The 25,289-nt window shown below is 41.1% G+C and overlaps 1 protein-coding gene across 1 annotated transcript in view; it reads left to right on the plus strand.

Moving 5' to 3' along the window:
* Positions 1 to 25,289, plus strand: part of ARID2 (AT-rich interaction domain 2) — a 200,164-nt gene that overhangs the window by 154,856 nt on the left and 20,019 nt on the right. Inside the window, exons 16-18 of the mRNA XM_083365211.1 lie at positions 6,521 to 6,669; positions 16,674 to 16,812; positions 24,338 to 24,423. Of these exons, the coding sequence (XP_083221337.1) occupies positions 6,521 to 6,669; positions 16,674 to 16,812; positions 24,338 to 24,423 (374 nt within the window). The remainder of the gene's footprint in view (positions 1 to 6,520; positions 6,670 to 16,673; positions 16,813 to 24,337; positions 24,424 to 25,289) is intronic.

Below are 25,289 nucleotides of genomic sequence, written 5' to 3' on the forward strand. Positions count from 1 at the left end.
AATTATTGGAATGATTTTTAAAAAAAAACAGCTTTCATTTACTTCCTTTTTAGGAGTTTGTTTCCACCTCATTTTCTTAAAAAACATAGTATATTCAAGAAGATATGTCCTCAAAACAAATGGTACAAAGAGGGAAGAAATCCCTCTTTGAGAGAGATGGGTAGTTCAAAAATGTGAAAAATAAATAAAATTGTTGATATGAAGCAGAATTTACAAATTAGATAAAAGTAAAATAGAGTACTTACAGTGGATATAGAAAGTCTACACGTCCTTGTTAAAAAAATCAGTTTGTTTTTCAATTGGTTTATACAACTTATATGTTATGTTAAAGGTGGAAAGAATTCTGAAGTGATTTATCCTGGTCTTACATCTCAAAAACCTGGCATTTTAACAGGGGTGTACTTTCTATATTCACTGTAATTCTTCTATAATATTTATAGTATGCCCTTTTTTTCTGGTGTGGTGATTGGAATAATGTGTATATTGGATGTGTGTGCACAGTATAGCACAAGGCGCTAAATTTGCCCACACACACGTAGAGCTGGTAAACATCAGGCTCTCAAGGCAAACCGGTATTACCCGCGATTTTCAGCAGTCCCATAACATACTGAACTGCATAACGAAGCCTCCAGGATCTCCATGGATTGTCATTGGGTCGGGGAGGTACCAACGTAAGCAAAAGGAGCAGAAACAAAAGCGCAGCTGCAGAGCCGGGCTGTTGGTTTGGCTTAGGAAGTAGCCCCACAGACCAGCACTGCCAAGTGTTTTTCTGAGCAACGTAAGATCCCTCATCCACAAAATCAATGAGTTACAGCTGCAGATAGCAGCAAGCAGGCTTCTCCATGAAAGTTGCATGATGATTGTCACGGAGACCTGGCTACAGTCAGCTGTACCTGATGCAGAAGTGGAGTTGATAAGCCGAGTCATTCATCGCTCCAACAGAAACAACGATTCCGGTAAGAGCAAGGGAGGAGGACTTTGTGTCTATATACATAGTGATTGGTGTGCCAACAGCAGAGTAGTTTACACCCAGAGGGCACTCTTGTCATGGCTGGGGACTTCAATCAAGCCTGTCTAAAAACAGTTCTCCCCAAGTTTGTGCAGTATGTGCAATTTTCCACCAGAGGGAAGAACACTCTAGACCATGTGTACTCTAACCTGAAACAGGCATACAGAGCATTCCCCCTCACTCACCTGGGTACATCCGACCATCTCTCACTCCTGTTGTGCCCGAAGTATGTCGCTCTCAGAAAAAGAACTCAGACAGTCACAAAAATGGAAATCTGGCCAGAGGGTGCTGTCAGTCAACTGCAGGACTGCTTTGAAACCACTGACTGGAGTATATTCGAACATCAAGACCTGAATGTATACACGGATGCCGTACTCTTATATCAAAGCGTGCACCGACAGTGTGAAAACAAAAGTGCATTAGAGTTTACGGTAATTGCAAACCCTGGATGACTGCAGAGGTATGAACACTCCTGAGAGCCTGGGATTCTGCCTTTAAGGCAGGGGACAGGGATACATGTAGAGAGGCCAAGGCAAATCTCAGAAGAGGCATTGGGATGGCGAAAAAACAATATTTATTTATTTATTTTTAATTCCATTTATATGAACATAAGGTGGAGAACCACCTAGCAGATAACCCAAAGTAAGTGTGGCAGGGACTGCAGTACCTAACCAACCATAAGGGGAACACGAGGTACATGGTTAATACTGATGCCTCGTTGGCAGAGGAGCTGAATATCTTCTTTGCTCGCTACGAGGTGAAAGGACCAGACCCCGCAGCCTCTGCAGACTGGCCTTCTGATTCTCAGCCAGTCACTCTGTATGAACATAAGTGAAAGCTGTATTGAAGGCTGTGAATCCCAGCAAAGCTGCAGGCCCAGATGGGATGCTGGGGATAGTGGTAAAGAATTGTGTCAATCAATTAGGGGTCCTGACAAGGATCTTTTAACATCTCTTTGCAAACGGCCTGTGTACCATTATGCTTGAAACCAGCTACCATTGTCCCAGTCCCGAAGAAAACGAATTGATTGCCTAAATGACTACAGACCTATTGCATTAACGTCTGTAGTGATGAAATGCTTTGAAAGACTGGTTCTCCAACATCTTGGGACATGCCTCCCACCGGACTTTGACAAACATCAGTTTGCCTACAGGGGGAATAGGTCAACAGACAATGCCATAGCTACTGCTTTACATTCTGTAACAATTCATCTGGAAAAATCTGGAAGCTATATCAGGATGCTTTTCAGTGACTGTAGCTCGGCTTTCAACACTATTCTGCCGAGCATCCTTATTGAAAAGCTGACTGACTTGAATTTTTCCCCCTTCATCTGTGATTGGATTAAAGACTTTCTGAGGGACCGGCTACAAACTGAGGTTGGGTCTGTTTCATCCACCTTCCTGAAGCTTTGCACTGGCTCACCACAGGGCTGCATGCTTAGCCCCTACCTGTACTCACTGTACACATATGATTGTGTACCGTCCAACCTATCCACTGTGATCATTAAGTTCGCAGATGATACCACCATAGTGGGTCTTATTACAAGTGGAGATGATATAGTGTACAGGGGGGAGATACAAAAACTATTCTTATGGTGTCTAGAGAACAACTTACACCTGAACATCGGCAAGACAAAGAAGATGGTGCTAGACTTCTGGAGGAAAAGAGAGGAACCTGCCCCACTTTACATTGGGGTGGCGCTGTGTGGAGAGACTCCCAATTCCTGGGAGTCTACCTCTGTGAAGATCTTACCTGGAAAGTCAATAAACCCGGGTGGCCAGAAAGGCCCAACAGAGACTCCACTTCCTCAGGGCCTTGCAGAAGAACAGGGTAGAACAACGGCTAATGACCTTTTACTGGTCTATTATAGAGAGCGTCCTCTCGCACTGTATTGTGGTTTGGTATGCTAGCCTGACAGCTGCAGATAGGAAGATATTACAGAGGGTTTGTTTTTGTGCTGTGGTGAACACAGCACAAAACATAGTGGACTGTCTCCTGACACCACTGGATGACATCGCCAGGGCCCGCTGCCTTGGAAGATGGAGGAAAATTCTCAGGGATGATTCACACCCTGGTCAGTACCTCTACTCTCCTACCATCTGGTAGGAGATATAGGAGTATAGCCAGCTGCACCAACAGGCTGAAGAACAGCTTTTATCCATGGGCTGTCAGGCTCCTGAACGGGAAATAACTTTATGTACGATTGACTTGCAAGGCTGGTGCGTTGTGCAATTAGCTTACATGGTGTAATAAGATGATGGGTTTGTTGTCACTGTGAGTTGGGGGGCACGAAGGGAGGCTCAGCCAATCTCATTGTATACATGTTGTACTTTGATAATAAAGGTTCATTCATTCATTACAGTGAACTTACACCAGGAAAACTTTATTCACAGGATAAAGATATTTTTAAATAACTTGCAAATTAATACATCTGTAAGAGTTTAACATGAAGACATACTTCTACATGATGCTTTTGTGCACAAATATTTTGGGATACTTGAATACAATAAGTTAAAAAAAACAAGATAAAGCAGATTTTGAAGAATGCATTAGTAAAAGTGGCATCCATTCCTAATATCCATTCCATTCTTGGTTACTGTGCATTTCTGTTCTGTAGTCAGTTTTATTGACTATTCTAAAACCTGCCTCATGAAAATCTTGATAATTTCTAATTAGTACATTAAATGTTTTCCCTAATGCCAAAGAAGTCATGGAAACTCTGAATAGTTTCCAGGTAGTGGTCATAAAATTAATAAAAGCAAAACAATTTGACAATGTTCCACACAAGTTGCAGTTTCATGGATAGGGAATTACGTTGCTTCTGATAATATACAACTGACTCTGTGACTCATTCCTTTAAATTTTGCAAGAATTTTTGGACTTGCTGCATAATCTGATGAAGCAGGTGGGCTCTGCACAAAATCTGTTTCTTATCAGCTTCTGTTAGGTCACCAATTTATTATTTATAAAATTTATAAAGCAAATGCATAGTTGCAGGAATTATTTAAGCACTGTTCTGTCTATAAAGCTATGAAGCCAGTAGACATAATGATCAAGTCTGTAAATTGAATGTTGTTTCTGAAGACCATAATTCATACTGGGGTACATTCAATAATCTATTGATAGCCAGGCCAAGCTTTCATACTAAGTTATAGCAGTTTAGTGCAAGAGGATTACAATTTATATTTAGTCTTTTATACTTACAGTGAGAGAAAACATTTGATCCCCTGCTGATTTTGTACATTTGCCCACTGACAAAAGAATGATCAGTGTATAATTTTAATGATAGGTTTATTTTAACGGTGAGAGACCAAATAAAAAAAAATCCAGAAAATTTCAAAAAAAGTTATAAATTGATTTGCATTTTAATGAGTGGAATAAGTATTTGATCCCTTCGCAAAACATGACTTAGTATTTGGTGGCGAAAGTCTTGCTAGCAATCACAGAGGCCAGACGTTTCTTGTAGTTGGCCACCAGATTTGCACATATCTCAGGAGGGATTTTGTTCCATTTTGCACATCCTCTCCAAGTCATTAAGGTTTTGAGGCTGACGTTTGGCAGCTTGAACCTTCAGCTCCCTCCACAGATTTTCTATGGGATTAAGGTCTGGAGACTGGCTAGGCCACTCCAGGACCTTAATGTGCTTCTTGAGCCACTCCTTTGTTCCCTTGGCCATGTGTTTTGGGTCATTGTCATGCTAAAATACCCATCCACGACCCATTTTCAGTGCCCTGGATGTGGGAAGGAGGTTCTCACCCAAGATTTGATGACACATGCTTTGATGCGTGAAGTTGTCCTGTCCCCTTAGCAGAAAAACACCCTCAAAGCATAATGTTTCCACCTCCATGTTTGATGGCGGGGATGGTGTTCTTGGGTTCATAGACAGCATTCCTCCTCCAAACACGGTGAGTTGAGTTGATGCCAAAGAGCTCGATTTTAGTCTCAGCTGACCACAACACTTTCACCCAATTCTCTGAATCATTCAGATGTTCATTGGCATACTTCAGATGGGCCTGTACATGTGCTTTCTTGAGCAGGGGGATCTTGCGGCCGCTGTAGGATTTCAGTCCTTCACGGCGTAGTGTGTTACCAATTGTTTTCTTGGTGATTATGGTCCAAGCTGCCTTGAGATCATTGACAAGATTCTCCCATATAGTTCTGGGTTGATTCCTATTCTCATGATCATTGAAACTCCACGAGGTGAGATCTTGCACGGAGCCCCAGACCAAGGGAGATTAACAGTTATTTTGTATTTCTTCCATTTGTGAATAATCTCACCAACTGTTGTCACCTTCTCACCAAACTGCTTGTTGATAGTCTTGTAGCCCATTCCAGCCTTGTATAGGTCTACAATCTTGTCCCTGACATCCTTGGAGAGCTCTTTGGTCTTGGCCATGGTGGAGAGTTGTAATCTGATTGATTGATTGCTTCTGTGGACAGGTGTCTTTTATACAGGTAACAAACTAATATTAGGAGCACTCCCTTTAAGAGAGTGCTCTAATCTCAGCTCATTACCTGTATAAAAGACACCTGGGAGCCAAAAATCTTGCTGATTGATAGGGGATCAAATACCTATTTCACTCATTAAAATATAAATCAATTTATAACTTTCTTGAAATGCGTTTTTCTGGATTTTTTTGTTGTTATTCTGTCTCTCAGTGTTAGGCTGATCATTTCTTTGTCAGTGGGCAAACGTACAAAATCAGCAGGGGATCAATATTTTTATTCCCTCACTGTACGTATACGTGGGGTTGGGGATTGCTACCATATTAGGAGATGAAGGAAACTTTGGAAAGTTACACAAATAACAAAAACAGTGTTTTAGCTTAACATTTACATTGACATGCTATTTTTAAGTACTCTTTATCATCCATCTGAAGTGCTTCAAGAAGTATTTTGTGTGATTTTTCCGCTATAGGGGAATGTCAGTGTATGTATTTTTGTGTATGTCTATACACTTTCACATATACACTCATGATTAATGTGTTTAATAGCATATATATTGATGTCAAATAATGATATGGTTCTTAAGAGCTGCTAATTCAGGGTTTTTTTAATGTATCTAACAGGCATTGAAAGGAGTCAGAAATAATGCAGTAGCTTTGCTTTAAATTGCTTAGTGTGAAAAATATTGCTAAAACGATGCAGTATATTTTAAATTGCCCAGTTGCCATTTTTTTCTGTAAAAAGCAGTTGCCATCTGGAAATCTTCCTTAAAAATGTGTCTAATTCTGTGCTGAGTAAAAATAGAGCAGATACAAATAGTCTCTTCAGCAAATTTGGAAATAGAACATAGACTTCTATTTTTATTTTTATTTTACTCTGTAAAGATAGTGTTTACAATCTACTTCTTGTTGAAATAATACCATGGAAAGCTAATCATGATATAGAGCTCTTTAGTGGTTTACATATATGAAATTGTAAGGGTTAGGGTTAGGGTAAGACAAAATCACCGGATGTTGGGAAAAGTATGAATTTGTTATATAAATCTTATTTTTAATTTTCTCACAGAGCACATCTGTAATACCAGTACCAACAATGCAAGTTCAAGGTCCATCTGTCAGTTTGCCACCTTCTATATATACTGTATCAAATCCACATGCAGAACAAATGAAAAAACCTGGGCAAAATTTCATGTGTCTTTGGCAATCCTGTAAAAAGTGAGTGTTTCCATGATCCTTGCTAAGGATTAGTTTTATACGATATGTTTATGTGGTATGTTTTTGCTGACTGCATCAGTTTTAAATGCTTTGAAGCACTGAGTGTACTTTATATGCATACTGGATTTTTCAGGGGTGGGTTTTTTTTTGGGGGGGGGGGGGAGATACAGGAATCAGACCTGCCTCTGAAAACATTTGTTGTTGTTGTTAGCTGCAAAGTCGTGTCCAACCCATCGCAACCCTATGGACAACGTTCCTCCAGGCCTTCCTGTCCTCTACCATCTTCTGGAGTCCATTTAAGCTCACGCCTACTGCTTCAGTGACTCCATCCAGCCACCTCATTCTCTGTCATCCCCTTCTTCTCTTGCCCTCAATCTTTCCCAGCATTTGGCTCTTCTCCAGTGAGTCCTTCCTTCTCATTAGGTGGCCAAAGTATTTGAGTTTTAGCTTCAGGATCTGGCCTTCTAAAGAGCAGTCAGGGTTGATCTCCCCTAGGACTGACCGGTTTGATCGCCTTGCAGTCCAAGGGACTCGCAGGAGTCTTCTCCAGCACCATAGTTCAAAGGCCTCAATTCTTTTTTTAAATAATCTTTATTAATTATTTACATTAAAAATGACAACAAATAGTACAAAGGGAACAAACAAAATAAACCGAGAGTTATATCTACTCTCCTATTAACAAAAAAGTTTATCATCCCAGCTAAACTTTCCAATGCCTAGAGTAACCTTATCATTTAAGAAACTACCATTAGTCAAATCTTATCCACCTTATAAGCCTAATAAAATACATAAGTCAATTAGGTAAGCGATCTCATTGCTCATCTCCTAAATTGAACCTTCTTTTAAGCCATACAAAACACTTATTCCAACTTATATTATATAGTGATTCACATTTATCTTTTAGGATGTCCATCTCGGCACAACAGAGAATCTTATTTATTATCAAATGATCAAGAGGAATATCTGGGTCCTTCCACAGTTGTGCAAAAGCCATCCTCGCTGCTGTTGAGACATGAACAAATATATACCAATCTCTTTTATCGATATTAACCGGTCTCATACCCAATAAATAGAGGTCTGGCTGCATAGGGAAGCTCACGCCTGTTATTTCCAACAACCACTGTTGAATTTTTCTCCAAAACCGTCTGGCATATGAACAGGTCCACCACTGGTGGAAGAAGGTACCCTTAGCCGAACAACATTTCCAGCATCTGTTAGAGGATCCTGGAAACATTTTAGCAATTCTAACGGGGGAGATACCAACGATAGATCATTTTATAAAAAATTTCCTTAAAAGCGGAGGATAGAGTCAGTTTCATGGTCTTATTCCATAAGTTCTGCCACATATCGAGTTATATTGTCCTCCCAATATTTCTCCCCCAGGCAATCATCGTGTCTTCTACATTCTCTTCTGCCATATAACTGGACAGAAGAAGATTGTATGAGTTAGAAATAAATTTTCTTTGACTACCCAAAAGGAGTTTATCAATTGTTTGTAATTGAAGAGCAATACCATACTCCTGTTTGTCTCTGGCAGTTCTAATTTGTATTTGGGCATAAGACCACTAATCTATGTTGAATCCTCTGATTTGGAGCTCTGAATCTGAGTCTCCCATCCTCATCCAACAAATCACCGTAGGTCCAATTTCTTTTTATACCATGTACAGTCGGGAGGGTCACTGCTTCCAACGGAGATACCCATTTGGGGATCTGGATATATACTTGTTTTTTAACCGCCTCCCAAACCCTTTGTAAATTTCCTCTAATGTAGTGATTAGTAAAATATTTAGATTGTTTATCCTTCTGTGGCCACAGAAAAGAATGCCAACCTTGCTGCAAGTCATACCCCTTCAAGTGTCAAGATACGTTTCCTTGAAAGAGTCACTCAGTCTTTTATCCAAACCAGGGAAGAGGCTTGGTAATAAAGCTCCCACACAGGGAGCCCCAAGCCACCCTTTGTTTTATGCTCCTGTAACCTTTTCCTTTTTATATGGGGTTTTTTCCCTTGCCAAATAAATTTACCCAAAATTTGGTCTAATTTCCTAAAAAAAAAATTCCCCAACCTTGCAGGAGCCGTTTGAAATAAGAAAATCCATTTCAGTAGGATATGGGCTTTTATCGCGGCAATTCTACCCAAGAGTGAGACCTGTAAATGCCACCATCTATCCAAGTCATTCGCTGTATCTACTAACAGTTTTGAATAATTAAGCTCTTTAATAGTGGAACACTTGTTTGTCAACCAAACACCCAAATATTTAAGTTTTTTAACACTGTTCCCTTTGAATATACGACAAATTTTTTATTAGCATTTTAGTTTTGTCCTTATTAATTTTTAATCCCACTACCTCTCCATAGTTGTCCAGATTTACAAGTAATTTCAGCCCTGTAGTCAAAGGATCTTGTAATATAAAAACCAAATCGTCAACGAATGCTTAAATTGAGAGCTGAAACCCATCACTTCCATTTGTTGTATTCAAAAGTTCCAATTGCCTCTATCAAAAGCCTTTTGGGCGTCCAGAAAGATCATCACCATAGGTTTTTCTGGATGTGTCTCATAATATTCTAAGGCATTCAATACTACTCTTAAATTATCCCTCAGATGCCTATAGGGTAAAATGCCATTCTGATCTTGGTGGATAAAACGGGACAAAAACATCCGGAGTCTCAGCTAATATTGTCGCAAAAATCTTATAGTCCACATTCAGGAGCGAGATTGGTCTATAGTTCTGGATCAAGGTTCTATCAGTGTCCGGTTTCAGGATTAGGGAAATAAAGGCCTCTGTCCAGGACCGGGGTAACTTTAATCTATTAGGACCTCATTGAATAGGCCCTTCATTTGTGAACTAATTGAATCAAAAATCTCTTTATAAAATTCACTAGGAATTCCATCCGGTCCTGGGGTCTTACCACCTGCCTGTTTCTTGACAGCTGCTGCAATTTCCCCACTAGTAATTTCTGCATTTAGAATTTCTTTACATGAATCAGGAATTGCCTCAATCTGCAAATTCTGAAGGTAACTCCTGACCTTATCTTCCTGATAAATTTCTTGACTATAGAGGGAGGAGTAAAACTCTTGCGCCACCTTTGCTTTTTGTTCTGTTGTACCAACTAAGTTGCCCGTGTAATCTCGTAGCATTTGAATCTTCCTAAATTCTATTTCTTTTCTTAATCTATAAGATAACCACCGGCCAGGTTTATTGGCAAACTTGAATTGCGTTTGTCTACACTTCCGAATTTTATTCGTCAAATCTTTTTTATCTAAAATAGATAAATCATGTCTAATCAAATCTATTTTCTCTTTGGTCAAATTGTTAGATGGATCCAAACATAACTCCCCCTCGGCTGTCTCCAATTCGGCTAGTAACTTTATCCATTCTGCCTTCTCTTTTTTCCTTTTAGCCGCTGTATACTTTATTACAAATCCCCTGACAACAGCTTTGGCCATGTCCCAAATATTTTGAAGAGATATATCTTCTTTCTTATTTTCAGAAAAAAATAGCCTATTTATTTTTTAATCATGTTTATAAATTCCTCGTCCTTCATTATCTCAGCCCTCATAGACCATCTCGCTCTTCTGGTGGACCCCTTCCACTCTACTATCAAAGGGTGGTGGTCTGCCCATATATTCGTACCTATTTCAACAAATTTTATCTCTTCTTTCAGATCCGATGTTGACCAAAGCATATCAATCCTAGACCACGACCTGTGCCTGGGAGAGAAATATGTATAATACTTTTGCATAGGATGGTGATCTTGCCACACATCTCTTAGCCCCATTTCTATTCTTAAATTATCCCATGTTTTAGGGAGTACCTTTCTGTGTCCTTTTTTGTATTTTGGAAATCCCACTGCTGAATCATAGTCAATTGTTGTATCTACAATCGCATTAAAGTCCTCAATAATACATATATGCTCATAGTCTAATTCATTTATTTTCTTATAAAGGTCTCTAAAAAACCCAAATTGATTAACATTGGGGGCATATATGTTAACCAACAATACTGTCTTTTGACCAATAAGAATCTCTAACATCAATATCCTACCTTCTATATCAGTATATTTGACGTTTCACCAGACCTTTCCAGTCATAAACAACCACTCACCTTTTTTTTGGGTCGGCCAGAAATACATACAACTTCCCCAGTTTAGGATGGATTAGGGTCTTGAGATGATCTTTCCTTATATGAACCTCTTGTAGGCATATAATGTCATAGTTATCTTTCTGAAGGTTAACCCAGACCCTTTTTCTCTTAATAGGAGTATTCAGTCCATTAATGTTGACAGAAAACAGGCGGATCCCCTCGTTCATACCTCTACTTATTTGTGTTCTTAAGTTTCCGAAATCTGGTCTCAATTTGGGAGTTCTTTCCTCTATCCTCTCCAAAATGGGCTGTTTCCTTATCTTTTCCGGTGTGCTCTTTGGTTGTTATTTCCTGAGTTACTTCCTCTTGGCTTTTACTTACATTGTCACCCTCACTCTCCTGGTCGCTAGGATTAATAAAGACCTCTGAAAAGTCTTGTGCTTCTTGTATAGTTTCGAATCGTAACCTCTGCTCTTGCCAAGTAAAGGTCAGGCCTTCGGGTAGTAGCCAACGATAGCGTATCCCGTGTTTCTTTAGCCATGTTGTAAGAAAACCATATTTCCTCTGGGTATCTCGTACCCGTTTTGAGAGTTGACCTGTTCGTTGATTGTCTTTATAGGTAAAAGCTTGGTCTCTCGTTTTCCGAAATACTTCATCCCTCAGTGATGTCCTGGCAAATCAAACATGAATCTCTCTTGGGAGCTTATTACGTCGAGCGTAGCTAGTATATACCCGAAAGACATCATCGATATCCCTTGAGACATCTCCACAGTCCCTTCCAGTAATTTCTGCCACAATCTCCCCCATCAATACATCCAGACGCTCGTCTTTCTCCTCGGGGACGTTCTGGAACCATGGAAAATAACCAGAGCGGTCCATTTCAAGGAAGATGATCTCTTCCTCGATTTTTTTATTAGCCAATGCATGCCGAAGTTCAAGTCGCTCCATTTTGCAGATCACTTTCTCGGTCTTCATCTCAGTAGCTTGAATTTGTTCCTCATGATTAGATAGGACATTTTGGACTTCCTCAATTTTTGCGTGAAACTGCCATGTTTCATTGGTTAGCGTTTCAACCTTTTTATTTAACTCTTCAAGGGAGTTTGACGTTGACTCTTGATTCTTGGTCAGCGTCTCTTGTATAGCCTGGAGCATATCTTGCGTATTCTGTGACGAAATCGCAAGTTTACCAGGAGTAGTCATATCCTCTGACGATCATTGTGGTGCCGTGAAAATAGTAGCTGGAGATGGGACTAAGGAAGTCATAGGTACCTTCTTCAAAGTGGTAGTCATAGTAGCCATTTTAAATATTCCTAAAAAGTCTCTAGTCACTAGACGGCAACAGACACCAGCTCCTCCAATTCATCTTACACACAAAACAAACCTAAAAATAACAGCTCATGCAATGGTGTCCTACGGGGCAGGGAACATTAAAGTCAAAGTCACCAATCTTAAGGTAGGAGTAAAACCCAATCACCAAGATCCCTCTTAGTCCGAAGATGGTATTATTCTTAAACTGCCACACCGTCTCTCTGCCGCTTCATTCTATTCGGGATTGGAAGATAGTTATAAACTCCACCACCTTGTCAGTTTGGCTTAAGTCAAGACTCTGAATATCAGCGCAATTTTACCTTTAAGCTGGAATGAGTAAGGCTTCCTCGCAGTATGGCAATAGCCTCAGGAGGCGATAACAGGCATCCGCTCACCACTCCAGCACCGGGGAGGTTCTTCAACATCTTCATGCAGATTGCACTTTTGGCACAGAGCTGGAAAGATCCCCTCTTTTCCGCCGAGTTTTCCCACTCGGCGGCTTCAAAGAAGCTTCAGTGAAGCCACCAGGTGCAGCGACTATGTTGAGGTAGCTACTGCTCGACTTCCGCCGCCATCTTTTTCTCCAGGAAGCCCAAAGGCCTCAATTCTTTGGCACTCAGCCTTTTTTATGGTCCAACTTTCACTGCCATACATTGCAACTGGGAAGACCATAGCTTTAACTATATGCACTTTTGTTGACAGGGTGATGTCTCTGCTTTTTAGTGTGCTGTCTAGATTTGTCATGGCTTTCCTCCCGAGGAGCAAGCGTCTTTTAATTTTTTGGCTACAGTCCCCATCTGCAGTGATCTTGGAGCCCAGGAAAATAAAATCTGTCACTACCTCCATTTCTTCCCCATCTATTTGCCAGGAATTGAGAGGGCCGGATGCCATGATCTTGGTTTTCTTAATGTTAAGTTTCAACCCATGTTTTGCACTCTCCTTCTTCACCCGCAACAAGAGGCTCTTTAGTTCTTCACTTTCTGCCATTAGAGTGGTATCATCTGCATATCTTAGGTTGTTGATATTTCTTCCGGCAATCTTAATTCCAACTTTTGATTCATCTAGCCCTGCCTTTCTCATGATGTGCTCTGCATATAAGTTAAATAGGCAGGTCGACAGTATACAGCCTTGCTGGACTCCTTTCCCAATTTTGAACCAATCAGTGGTTCCATGTCCAGTTCTCACTGTTGCTTCTTGGCCCACATACAGGTTTCTCAAGAGACAAATTAGATGGTCTGGTACACCCATCTCTTTAAGAACTTGCCACAGTTTGTTATGATCCACACAATCAAAGGCTTTAGCATAGTCAATGAAGCAGAAGTAGATGTTTTTCTGGAACTCTCTAGCTCTCTCCATTATCTAGCGTATGTTGGCAATTTTATCTCTAGTTCTCTGCCTCTTTGAAATCCTGCCTGTACTTCTGGTAGTTCTCAATCTAAATACTGCTGGAGTCTAGCTTGTAGGATTTTAAGCATAATTTTACTAGCATGAGAAATGAGTGCAATGGTGCGATAGTTTCAACATTCTTTGGCAATGCCTTTCTTTGGAATTGGAATGTAAACTGATCTTTTCCAATCCTGTGGCCACTATTAAGTTTTCCAAATTTGCTGGCAAATTGAGTGTAGCACTTTTACTGCATTGTCTTTTAAGATTTTGAATAGCTCAGCTGGAATACTGTCACCTCCACTAGCTTTGTTGTTGCTCAGCTTTTCTAAGGCCCACTTCACTTCACATTCTAGGATGTCTGGTTCGAGGTCAGTGACCACCTCATTGTGATTATTAGGGACGTTAAGCTCATTCTTGTATAGTTCTTCTGTGTAATTTTGCCACCTCTTCTTAATCTCTTCTGCCTCTGTTAGGTCACTGCCATTTTGGTCCTTTATCATGCCCAGTTTTGCATTAAACGTTCTTCTCTCCAATTTTCTTGAAAAAATCTCTGGTCCTCCCTAGTCTATTGTTTTCTTCTATTTCTTTGCACTGTTCATTTAAGAAGGCATTCTTATCTCTTCTAGCTATTCTCTGGAATTCTGCATTCAATTGGGCGTATTTTTCTTTTTCTCCCTTGCCTTTCGCTTCCCTCCTTTCCTCAGCTATTTGCAAAGCTTCCTCAGACAGCCATTTTGCTTTCTTGCATTTCTTTTTCTTTGGGATGGTTTTACTTGCTGCCTCTTGTACAATGTTGTGAACCTCTGTCCATAGTTCTTCAGGCACTCTGTCTATCAGATCTAATTCCTTAAATCTATTTGTCACCTCTACTGTATATTCAACAGGAATATGATTTAATTCATACCTGAGTGCCTAGTGCTTTTCCCTACTTTCTTCAGTTTAAGCCTAAACTTTGCAACAAGCAGCTCATGGTCTGAGCCACAGTCAGCTCCTGGTCTTGATTTTACTGACTGTATAGAGCTTCTCCATCTTTGGCTGCAGAGCACATAGTCAATCTGATTTCTGTGTTGACCGTCTGGTGATGTCCATGTGTAGAGCCTTCTCTTGAGTTGTTGGAAAAGAGTGTTTACTATGACCATCGTATTCTCTTGACAAAATTCTATCAGCCTGTGCCCTGCTTCATTTTGTACTCCAAGGCCAAACTTGCCTGTTATTCCAGTTATCTTTTGGCTTCCTACTTTAGCATTCCAATCCCCCATGATGATAAGGACATCATTTTTTGGTGTTAGTTCTATAAGGTGCTGTAGGGCTTCATAGAACCGGTCAATTTCATCCTCTTCAGCACTGGTGGTTGGGGCATAGACTTGGACTACTGTGATATTGAATGGTTTGCCTTGGATTCGAACTGAGATCATTCTGTCATTTTGAGGATTGTATCCCAGTATTGCTTTTCCTACTCTTTTATTGACTATGAAGGCTACTCCATTTCTTCTGAGGGATTCTTGCCCGCAGTAGTATACCTGATGGTCATCTGAATTAAATTCACCCATTCCTGTCCATTTTAGTTCGCTGATACCTAAGATGTCGATGTTCAGTCTTGTCATCTCTTGTTTGACCACGTCCAGCTTTCCTTGATTCATGGATCTTACATTCCAGGTTCCTATGGAGAACAAATCTTTACAGCATCGGACTTTCCTTTCACCACCAGACACATCCACAGCTGAGCGTCCTTTCGGCTTTGGCCCAGTCGCTTCATTCTTTCTGGCGCTACTAGTACTAGCCCTCTGCTCTTCCCCAGTAGCATATTGGACGCCTTCCAACCTGAGGGGCTCATCTTCCAGCGTCATATCGTTTTGCCTTTTGGTACTGTCCATAGGGTTTTCATGGCAAAGATACTGGAGTGGGTTGCCATTTCCTTCTCCAGTGGATCACGTTTTGTCAGAACTCTCTGCTATGACCTTTCCATCTTGGATGGCCCTGCACGGCATAGCTCATAGCTTCATTGAATTACGCAAGCCCCTTTGCCACGACAAGGCAGTAATCCATGAAGGGGTCTGAAAACATAGCATCCACCTAATGTGAGAATTCAAATATTCTCATTATCACTGGAAGATACAAGTTTGATTGGCCTGCTTATTTTGTTTATTGTCTGAAACAAAAAATTACGTCAAATTGGCCAATTGGTAGAAAGCTATAAACAGTGTTGAATTGTTCCCTGTCCATTTATTGAAATAGCAAATCTTTATGGAGCCAAGAATTTCTTCTTTTTAGCTCTCTATCACTGAAATACTTGGTAGTATTTTGCTGAAGAGCACTCATATCCCTTTACCTATCACCACTTCATAGCATCCAGATTCATAGTTTTTCCTTAAAAGTAAGTGATACCCTTTGTACAATTTTTAAAAATCTCTTGTTTTGTATTTATGTATTTTCGGTATTTGCCTGTCTGTATTTGGAATCTTGCATAAGAACCCAGAAAAGCTGTGCAGAAACTACCATTACATTTTTCAACTGTCTTACATTTAAATTATTTTTGTTACTGTTTTAGAAATTCTGCAATAATGTTCTTAAACTTTTCACAGACAACGGAGTTTTACCTTTCCAAATAAATGAATATATTATACATAATTCATACATTTAAATGTTGTGCCCTGTTTGCAGATAACCATATAATTATTTGGGTATCACTGATCCTCAGACAGCTTTTTGACATACAACCCAATTCTGTGTGATTTAAATCCATTCATATTCTGCTCTATTTCTTGGAGTAGGGATTAAAGAATAATATAAATCAGATAGTGGGTTTTTCCCAATATATATCTTTCAGGTAATGGAGTGAATATCTCAAAGTCCAATAAAATTGCATGCCACTAGTTGAACAGATTTTCTTCTCCCATTCAAACTTCTCTTTGCATAACTAGTCAGTGCCACAAGCTTTTAATACTGTCATGGTGATACGGGAAGTCTTTATAAGCTACTACCTTATAAAAATACATGAAATATTTTATTTCCATTTATTTATATATTGGTATAAGGGCTCCCTTTTCTTTTACAAAAATCTTGTGCAGATATCTCTTGAAAATGTAAATAGAACCCTTAAATAATTTTAGTCTGCCACTTTATTATAACTTCTGTTTTTCATGATTTATATGTAATAACTAGGTGAAGAAATTGATTGCAAAAGAGTATACTGTTTTCTGCAAAATTAAAATCCTTTCCATTTTCTAGGTGGTTTCAGACACCATCCCAAGTTTTCTATCATGCTGCAACTGAGCATGGAGGAAAAGATATCTATCCTGGACAGTGTTTGTGGGAGGGTTGTGAACCTTTCCAGAGACAAAGGTTTTCCTTCATTACTCACCTACAGGTAGAAATATCTCATTCCTTTTCTAAGGTTTTATAGATAATTTTCATATAAATAAAAAAGTGTGTTTTAGAAATTTCTGGAGTACTGAAGAAGAGCCAGCCATTTGCTGTAAAATTTTATTAGGCTTCTTATTTTTAGAAATAGGAATAATAAACATCTGAGTCTCAATAAATATGTGGAAAGAGTTTGAAATAAGCTAAAAGTAGCCCTACTTTGCTGTCTAGGAACAATGTCAAAAGCAGTGGATTGAGCAATAAAAGAAAGTACTGGCTTTTTCGATCAACTCTATCAATCATATAGTGTTTTGAAGGTAAAAATGAGATAGGATCATTGTAAGACACAGCATTATGTACATTTTTAGAGTTATGTATACCAGTGAAAGACCCTGCAATAAGATTCTCATTTTGAATTTTTTGGCTAGTAGAGAGGAAAATGATATTTACACAGAGAAGAAATATTGTCAACTCTACAACAAACCAGGCTGAAGCCATCTTGCTCATTCTAGGTTGCCACGAGAATGGGAGGGGGGAAGTGGAGGTTTTCTGCTAGTCTAAACAATTCTCTATCCTGTGGGAACCAAGATCATTTCTGCCGGTCAGATTGGAGAGTTGGGTGTACTGTTAGAAAGCCCGTCAAACTATTCTATTGGGAAATGTAATTGATTGCACAGCTTTGGGATGAGAAGTTTAACTTTGTAACAGTGTGACTCTTTGGGGGGAATTTCAGACTTGGTTTCACTTTTGTTCATGCCGATACTTTGTAACCAATAAACATGTTCTTGAGGAAGCCTCTAGCCTCAGAGTTCTGATTTATCTGGTCTCATCCACCAGAACTATGACAATAAATCAAGTCTCCTAAAAACTTTTGCCTTGGGGTCCTAAGCCCCAGTCACCTACCCACTATTTTTGAGAGGACGGCAAAGACTCAGGGAAGAAGCCGAAATGGAGAAGAAGGGAGAATTGGCCACTAGCCTCAGCTTGGCGGTGGCTGAAAGAGCGCAGGCTATTGTTCAAGCGGACAGCAGAGCTCATGCAGCTGGAGTAAGACCAATAACCTACAAAATTCCACCTGAGAGGTTGGGACAAAAAGAAGGGATCTGGAACCTCTGGGAGCTCAGCCACTCTGAGGAGACTCCCCAACAACAGAGCATCCCCAAGGCTGCTAAGGTGGAATTTCCTCTGATTTCATCCCATAGTCTTTGATCGCTTGCACCAAGGAAAGTAAAAAGGCCAGCTGGATGGGATAATTCCAGAGAGAGGAGATACATGACACCCATCCATAGCCACTCAGTTGAGAGATTGATAGAAAAGTTTGACTGGTTCGAGGTCGAGGAGATGGAGTTGATTGCTCATTCTGTGATCTCTGCCAGATGGGACATCAACACTTACCGACGCTCCCGCCTCCTCTCCAGAGCCCAAGCCCAATCGCGATGGCCCAGGCAGCTTCCCCACAACCTTGGCCAGCTTCAACGTTGAGTCCAGCATCCAGGCACAGCCCCGAGTGAGACCAGTGTCCCACTAGACCAGGGGCCCAGCCGAAGGTGTTCCAGAGGGTGGCACCTCCACAATCAGAATCAGTGGCTAGCCTACTGCCCAGCGTACTGGGGACAACAGCCAGTGGACCCACCTCCTATCAAACCCATGTTTGATGGAGACCTGAGAAGTTGTCCTTTTTCTTGAACCAAGTGTGGCCTCACCTGAATCACTATGCCCCTGGTTACCCCGACGATACCAGGATGGTGGTCGCAGTTGCAGCAAACCTAGAAGAGGAAGCTGCAGAGTGGATAAGCAGCCTACACAATGAGAAAGAGCCAGAACTGTGGGACAACATTCTGTTTATGGTGGAACCAAGAGCCAGATTTGAAGATGAATCCCAGGCACTGCAAGCTGAGAAGGACATCCATAGCCTGAGGCAGAGAGGACAACCAGCCAAAGACTATGTCCAGGAATTTCAGAAAATTGCTGGCAGGATCAGACAGTGGCCAGAACAATCGCTTATTCACCATTTCAAAGAAGGACTAGATCAAGGTTTATTCCAAGCATTCACCTACTGGGGAGTCCCTGATCAGCTCCGGGAGTGGTACTGCATGGCTGTGACCCTAGACATTGAACTGGGTCGTTACCGGAGACCCACCACCACTGAATCAAAGCCAAAGCGGAGCAAAGAAAAGCGCCTGTTTGGCAAATGTCCCCAAACTACTGCAGCCACCAGTTTTCTCCAAGCATCCACCAGACTCCTGATCAAATGTTTCCGGTGTGGGCAATCAGGTCATCGGGCAGCTGATTGTCCAGTTCCTGTTCCCCAGGCTAGAAGTGCACCTGCCACCACCACAAAGCCAAAGAGGAACCCACGACCTGAACATGAGAAGTTGAATTGGGCCCATCAAGAGCAAGCTAATCAGATCACTCCCCCTCCCCAGGGAGAAAAAGAAGCTCCATCCAAGCCCCTGCCGATGCCAACTCCTTATGATAGTGACAAGGAGGGTGAAAATGTCCCAATGGTAAGTCGACCCATCCCACCTTTTGCCATCTCTGCCAAAATCATAGTACCCAAGAAAGATGCCCAAACAGATTTAAATATCCTTATTGACTTGGGTTGCGCCAGATGTTTAATCAATCTCCCTAGGGTGCTAAAGTTGGGTATCTGTACCAAGCTAATGCCCCTGGCCATGAAATTTGAGCAGGGAGATGGATCTCTTATCGGAGGAGCTCCTGCCATGCACCTGACTGAACCAGTACATTTGGAAATGGGGAGACACTGGAAAAACCACCCGTTTTGTGATAGTTCCTAAGATGACTGAGGGTCTGGCTTTTCTCGATAAGTGGCCCCCTATGATTTGGTGGGAGGATGGAGTGAGGACTCTAAGGTTAGCAATGGGACCCCTTCCATCCATGCAACCAGCGAAGTACAGAGGCCTGCCGCAGCTGAGACTGGGAACTCTTGAGACCCTAAAAGTTGTCATGGAACACGTACCAGGGATCCAGCTAATACCAAGCAAATATTGAGACTTGGCGGAGGCATTTAGTGAAAGGGAATGTGATGTTCTCCCCCCATACTGGGTGACTGACTGTGCCACTGAAATCTTGCCTGGAGCCAAGCTTCCAAAGCCCAAAATGTATCTATGACACTTAGAGAGATGAAAGATCTGAGGGAGTACATTGACAAGAACTTAGCCAGGGGGTTCATTTAACCAGCTAAATCATGTGTGGCTGCCCCCGTGCTTTTTAAAGAAAAGAAAAATGGATCAATAAGGTTCTGTGTAGATTTTAAAAGGTTAAATACTATCAGTATTGAAAATATGTACCACCTTCCTTTAATGAAAGACATGCTGGCCCACCTAGCCAAGGGGAAAATTTTCACTAAATTGGACTTAAGAAAAGCTTATTACTGAGTGCAGATTAAGGAAGGGAATGAATGAAAAACAGCATTCAACAGCCCTCTGGGAAGTTTTCAGTTCAAGGTTATGCCTTTCAGTCTCCAAGGGGCCCCTGCTGTTTCATGCCATTGATCAAGGGGGTCTTAGTCTACCTAGACAACATCCTTATCTACACCGAGACCATGGAAAAGCATGTCAAGTTAGTGAGCGAAGTGCTCAAGAAGCTGCTGAGATCTAAACTTTATGCTAAGCTTTCTAAATGTGAATTCCATCAACCGCGCCTCAACTATCTTGGGTACAGAATTTCCAGTGAGGGGGTGGAAATGGCCCCTGTCAAAAGTTAAAGTGGTGCTGGAATAGCAGCCCCCACGGACCCACAAGCAGCTTCAAAGTTTTCTAGGATTTGTGAACTTTTACTAGCAATTCATTCCCTTGTTCGCTAAGATAGCTCTGCCGATTACTAAGCTACTGAAAATGGAAAGGAGGGGAAAAGCCCCGACCTTGTCAACTTTTACATTGGCCTATGGAGTGCCAAGCAGCATTTGAGCACTTACAAGAGGCTGTTTGCAGCCAAACCCGTTTTCAAACATGCTGACCCTGAGGAACAATTCATCATCCAAGCTGATGCAAGAGATGTAGCCATGGGAGCAGTACTTTTACAAAGGAACCAAAAAGGAGACCTACAACCTTGTGCCTACAGTTCTAGAAAACTGATGGACACTGAGAGATGGTGGGCTGTGTGGGAGAAGGAGGCTTTCGCAGTGAGGTGGGCGCTGTTGACTTGGCACCACTTCCTAGAGGGGAGCAAAATGCCTTTTGAAGTATGGACTGATCATAAAAATCTAGAAACACTGAAAACCCCTCAAAAGTTGTCCCCTAAACAGGTCCAATGGGCACAATATTCTAACTGTTTTAACTTTACTTTAAAGCAGGGGTGTCAAACTGCCGGCCCGTGGACCGGATGCATCATGCACAAGCTGCGTCCACCCCATTGCCGGCAATGGCAAAACCTTCCTGATACGTTGTGCAACGTCATGTGACATCACGAGTTTAACATGTCTGCTTTAAAGTATTTCTGAGAAGGGAAGAATTTCTTAGCTGATGCCTGGTTGAGAATACCCAAATACAAGAGCTGTTGAGAGGAAATCATTAATTCTATCATTCCGCTACTGCAATCAATTTCTCAAGTGATCACAAGGGGTCATACACAGAGGCAATCTACCGAGACAGATAGCCACATGATCCAAAAGCTCAGGAAGAGTTGAAGACCTATACCTGGTTCCAGGAGAATAAATCCCTGTGAACATATCAGGATAGTTTGGCCTGGAAGGGGTCCAAATTATACCTGCCAGAATCCCTCAGAATTCAAGCCCCCCAATGCAGTCATGATGCAAAACAGGCTAGCCACTTTGGTTTCTTAAAAACCTTGCATTTAGTCTCACGACAGTTTTGGTGGTCACGGATGAAAAAAGACATTGAAAGCTATGTAAAGAGCTGTGCCACTTGTGCTGCCATGAAGAAACATCCTGGTAATCCTCCAGGGTTATTGCAACATGTAGCAGACCCATCCCAACCCTGGGAGGAGATAGCCATGGATTTTATTGTTGAATTACCAGAAAGTAAGGGAAATATGGTAATATGGACTGTCATTGATCTCTTTTCAAAACAAGCCCATTTCATTGCCTGCTCAGGACTCCCCTCTGCTCAAAAATTAGCCAAGCTGTTGCTGAAACACATCTACTGCCTTCATGGAATGCCGAAGAGGATTATATTGGATAGAGGGGTCCAATTTACTATGAGGTTTTGGAGAGACTTTGTCAAGCTAATTGGGTCCATGCAAGGGCTCTCATTGGCTTTTCATCTGAGCATGAATAGATCGGCTGAATGTACGAATGCAATGGTGGAGCAATACCTCAGATGTTACGTTAACTAAAAACAGAGTAATTGGGCTGACCTCCTGCCTTTTACTGAAGTGGCAGCATTGATTTACCCCATTCAAAATTGCTGCTGGCTGAGAAATTGTTCCTATGCCTGAATATTCATATGAACTCGCTGTCTCGCAAACTTTAGACCAGTGGGTTACATTGTGGCAGCTTGTTTGGGCCAATGTAAAGAAAGCCTTAGCCCAAGCCACAAAAACGTGTAAGGAACAAGCTGATAAGAAGTTGTCCCCTCAGAGGCTGTTTTATATAGGAGAGAAAGTCTACCTATCTCCCAAATATTTCAGGCTCAAATTACCGATCCAGAAATTAGGACCAAAATTCCTTGGCCCCTTCCCCATAACTAAAATTATAAATCCTGTCACAGTTGAGTTGAAACTCCCTTGTTTATTAGGAAAGATCCACCCTGTCTTTCACTACAGTTTGCTAAAGCCTGTCAGAGAATCCTCACTATGACCAATCCCTAAAAAAGCACCAGGTCCCATTTTAGTTGAAGGGGAAGCCCAATATGAGATCAAACATTCTCAATTCGAGATTATATAAGGGAAAGTTACAGTACTTAGTGCAGTGGAAGGGTTATCCATTATCGGAAGCTAGTTGGGTGAAAAGTGTGGACGTTAAGGCAGACAGACTAATACAGCTAGTTTATGATAAACATCCTCAAAAACCTCAGGGGGATTCCTAATTTCTGCTTTTGTTTCCTTTCAGGATTTGCTTTCTCTTTAGGAGGGGGGGTCCGACTGTCAACTACAACAAACCTGGCTGAAGCCATCTTGCTCCTTTTAGGTTGCCACGAGAATGGGAGGGGAAAGTGGAGGTTTTCTGCTAGTCTAAACAATTCTGTGTCCTGTGGGAACCAAGGTCATTTCTACCACTCGGATTGGAGGGTTGGGTGTAGAAAGCCTGCCAAACTATTCTATTGAGAAATGTAATTGATTGCATAGCTTTGGGGTGGGAAGTTTAACTTTGTAACAGTGTAACTCTTTGGGGGGAATTTCAGACTTGGTTTCATTTTTGTTCATGCCGATACTTTGTAACCAATAAACATGTTCTTTGAGGAAGCCTCTAGCCTTGGAGTTCTGATTTATCTGGTCTCATCTACCAGAACCATGACAAATACCCTGTTAAACGCTTCCTAAATTCCTTCTGAATTTCAAAGTAATTATAGAAAATTAGCTGCAAACAATGAGATTATATTATTTATTGGAGATTTTCCATGTTGACCAGACATCATACTGATTGATAGACAAGATATGTGTATGTATTTATTTGTTTATAAAGTTTTAATCAGAGTTTCTTTAACACAATACCACGACAGTTTTGTATTTAGATTTTTAACTTCCAATAAAGGACAATACTTGTAGTTCAGGGTTGAAATGAGGGATCCTTGGTGCTCTCTGAGCTGAGTTTTTTCTTGCAGACATTTTATTAACCAAACTAGGTAACATCATCAGTACACTGATGAACGGATGATGTTGCCTAGTTTGGCTAGTGAAATGTCTGCAAGAAAACAACTAAGCTCAGAGAGTACCAATGAGTCCTCATTTTTAACCTCCTACAAATATCTGGTACAAATACTCTACTGAGAGTCAAAGTGTTTAAAAAATACTAAGAGCAGAATAATTGGTTAATATTTTAACTATAAGAATAGAGTCTAATTACAATTGATAATATATTATTAATAAAGGATGTTGTGCTGAAGATATGAATGCTATTAAATTTCTCTCAATGTAAACCCACTTACCTGAGAGTGGTCTCCTTTAACTTTATTGAGATGTATACAACTGCATACAATTGGATTATCAGGTCTTTTTGATATGAGATTAAAGTATAGTTATATCAAAGTTTTTTAAACTGCTAATAGCGACATAACGTATCAAATGTTTCCAGTAAATGCAGGATTTGTAAGTATTCTCCAGTTAGTACAAGATTGTGTTCCAAAATCAATTGACTGCTATTATTTTCATTTTTCAGTAAATTAACCTATCGTACAAAATGACTCTTCAAAAAATCACTTTCTTTGAATTATGCTGCTCATTATCCATATTGACTGGACAGTACAGAATCTCCTGTGATGCTGTCCATTCAAGCACATTTTCCATGCGTTCATTTGGATGTGTATAGTCCTTAATGGTTATGCAAGTTCACCAGTCAGATGTAGATTAATTCCACTGTGATATAATATTACTACTTTCTCTTTCTCAAACAGGACAAGCATTGCTCACGAGATGCTCTTCTTGCGGGATTAAAGCAAGATGAACATGGACAAGTAGGAAGTTCAAAACCTTCCACAAAGTAAGAGCTGTAAACTCCCTTAATAATCAAATAGCACAGTCTTCTTATTCAGAAAGATATTTCATTGTGTTTAATATAAAAAGAATTGCAGGTCATATATTTTATGATGAATTTTGTGAAAATATGCTGTGTTAAACAAAATATAATCAGTTAAGTTAAAAGTGTAATTAAAAGTTCCAAAGAAAGTGACAGAACATTAAAGTACTTAATGGGTAATGAATTGCTTATCAAGCCTGCTCTGGACCCGGCTATTTTGAACAATTATCATCCAGTCTCCAGCCTTCGCTTTCTTGCGAAGGTTGTTGAGAGCGTGGTGGCGCATCAGCTTCCTCTGTTCCTGGAGGAAGCGGATTATCTGGACCCGTACCAATCGGGCTTTAGGCCCGGGTACAGCACGGAGACGGCATTGGTCGCACTGGTGAATGATCTCTGGCGGGCTCGGGACAGGGGTTGTTCCTCTGTCCTAGTCCTATTAGACCTCTCAGCGGCTTTCAATACCATCGACCATGGTATCTTACTGCGGCGTCTCAGGGGGTTGGGAGTGGGGGGCACTGTTCTCCAGTGGTTCTCCTCCTACCTCTTGGGACGTTTGCAGTCGGTGCTGGCAGGAGGGCAGAGGTCAGCCTTGAGGCCTCTCGTTTGTGGAGTTCATCGGGTCGGTCCTCTCGCCTCTCCTGTTCAACATCTATATGAAGCCACTGGGTGAGATCATTCGTGGTTTTAGGGTTGGGTATCATCAGTATGCTGATGATACCCAGCTCTTCATCTCTACCCCAAACCACCCCAGTGATGCCCTCGATGTGATGTCCCGATGACTGGAGGTGGTTCGGGTCTGGATGGGGACGAACAGGCTTCGGCTCAATCCC

This window comes from Vipera ursinii (genome assembly GCF_947247035.1).
Source record: "Vipera ursinii genome assembly, chromosome: 6".
NCBI classification, from domain to species: Eukaryota; Metazoa; Chordata; class Lepidosauria; order Squamata; family Viperidae; genus Vipera; species Vipera ursinii.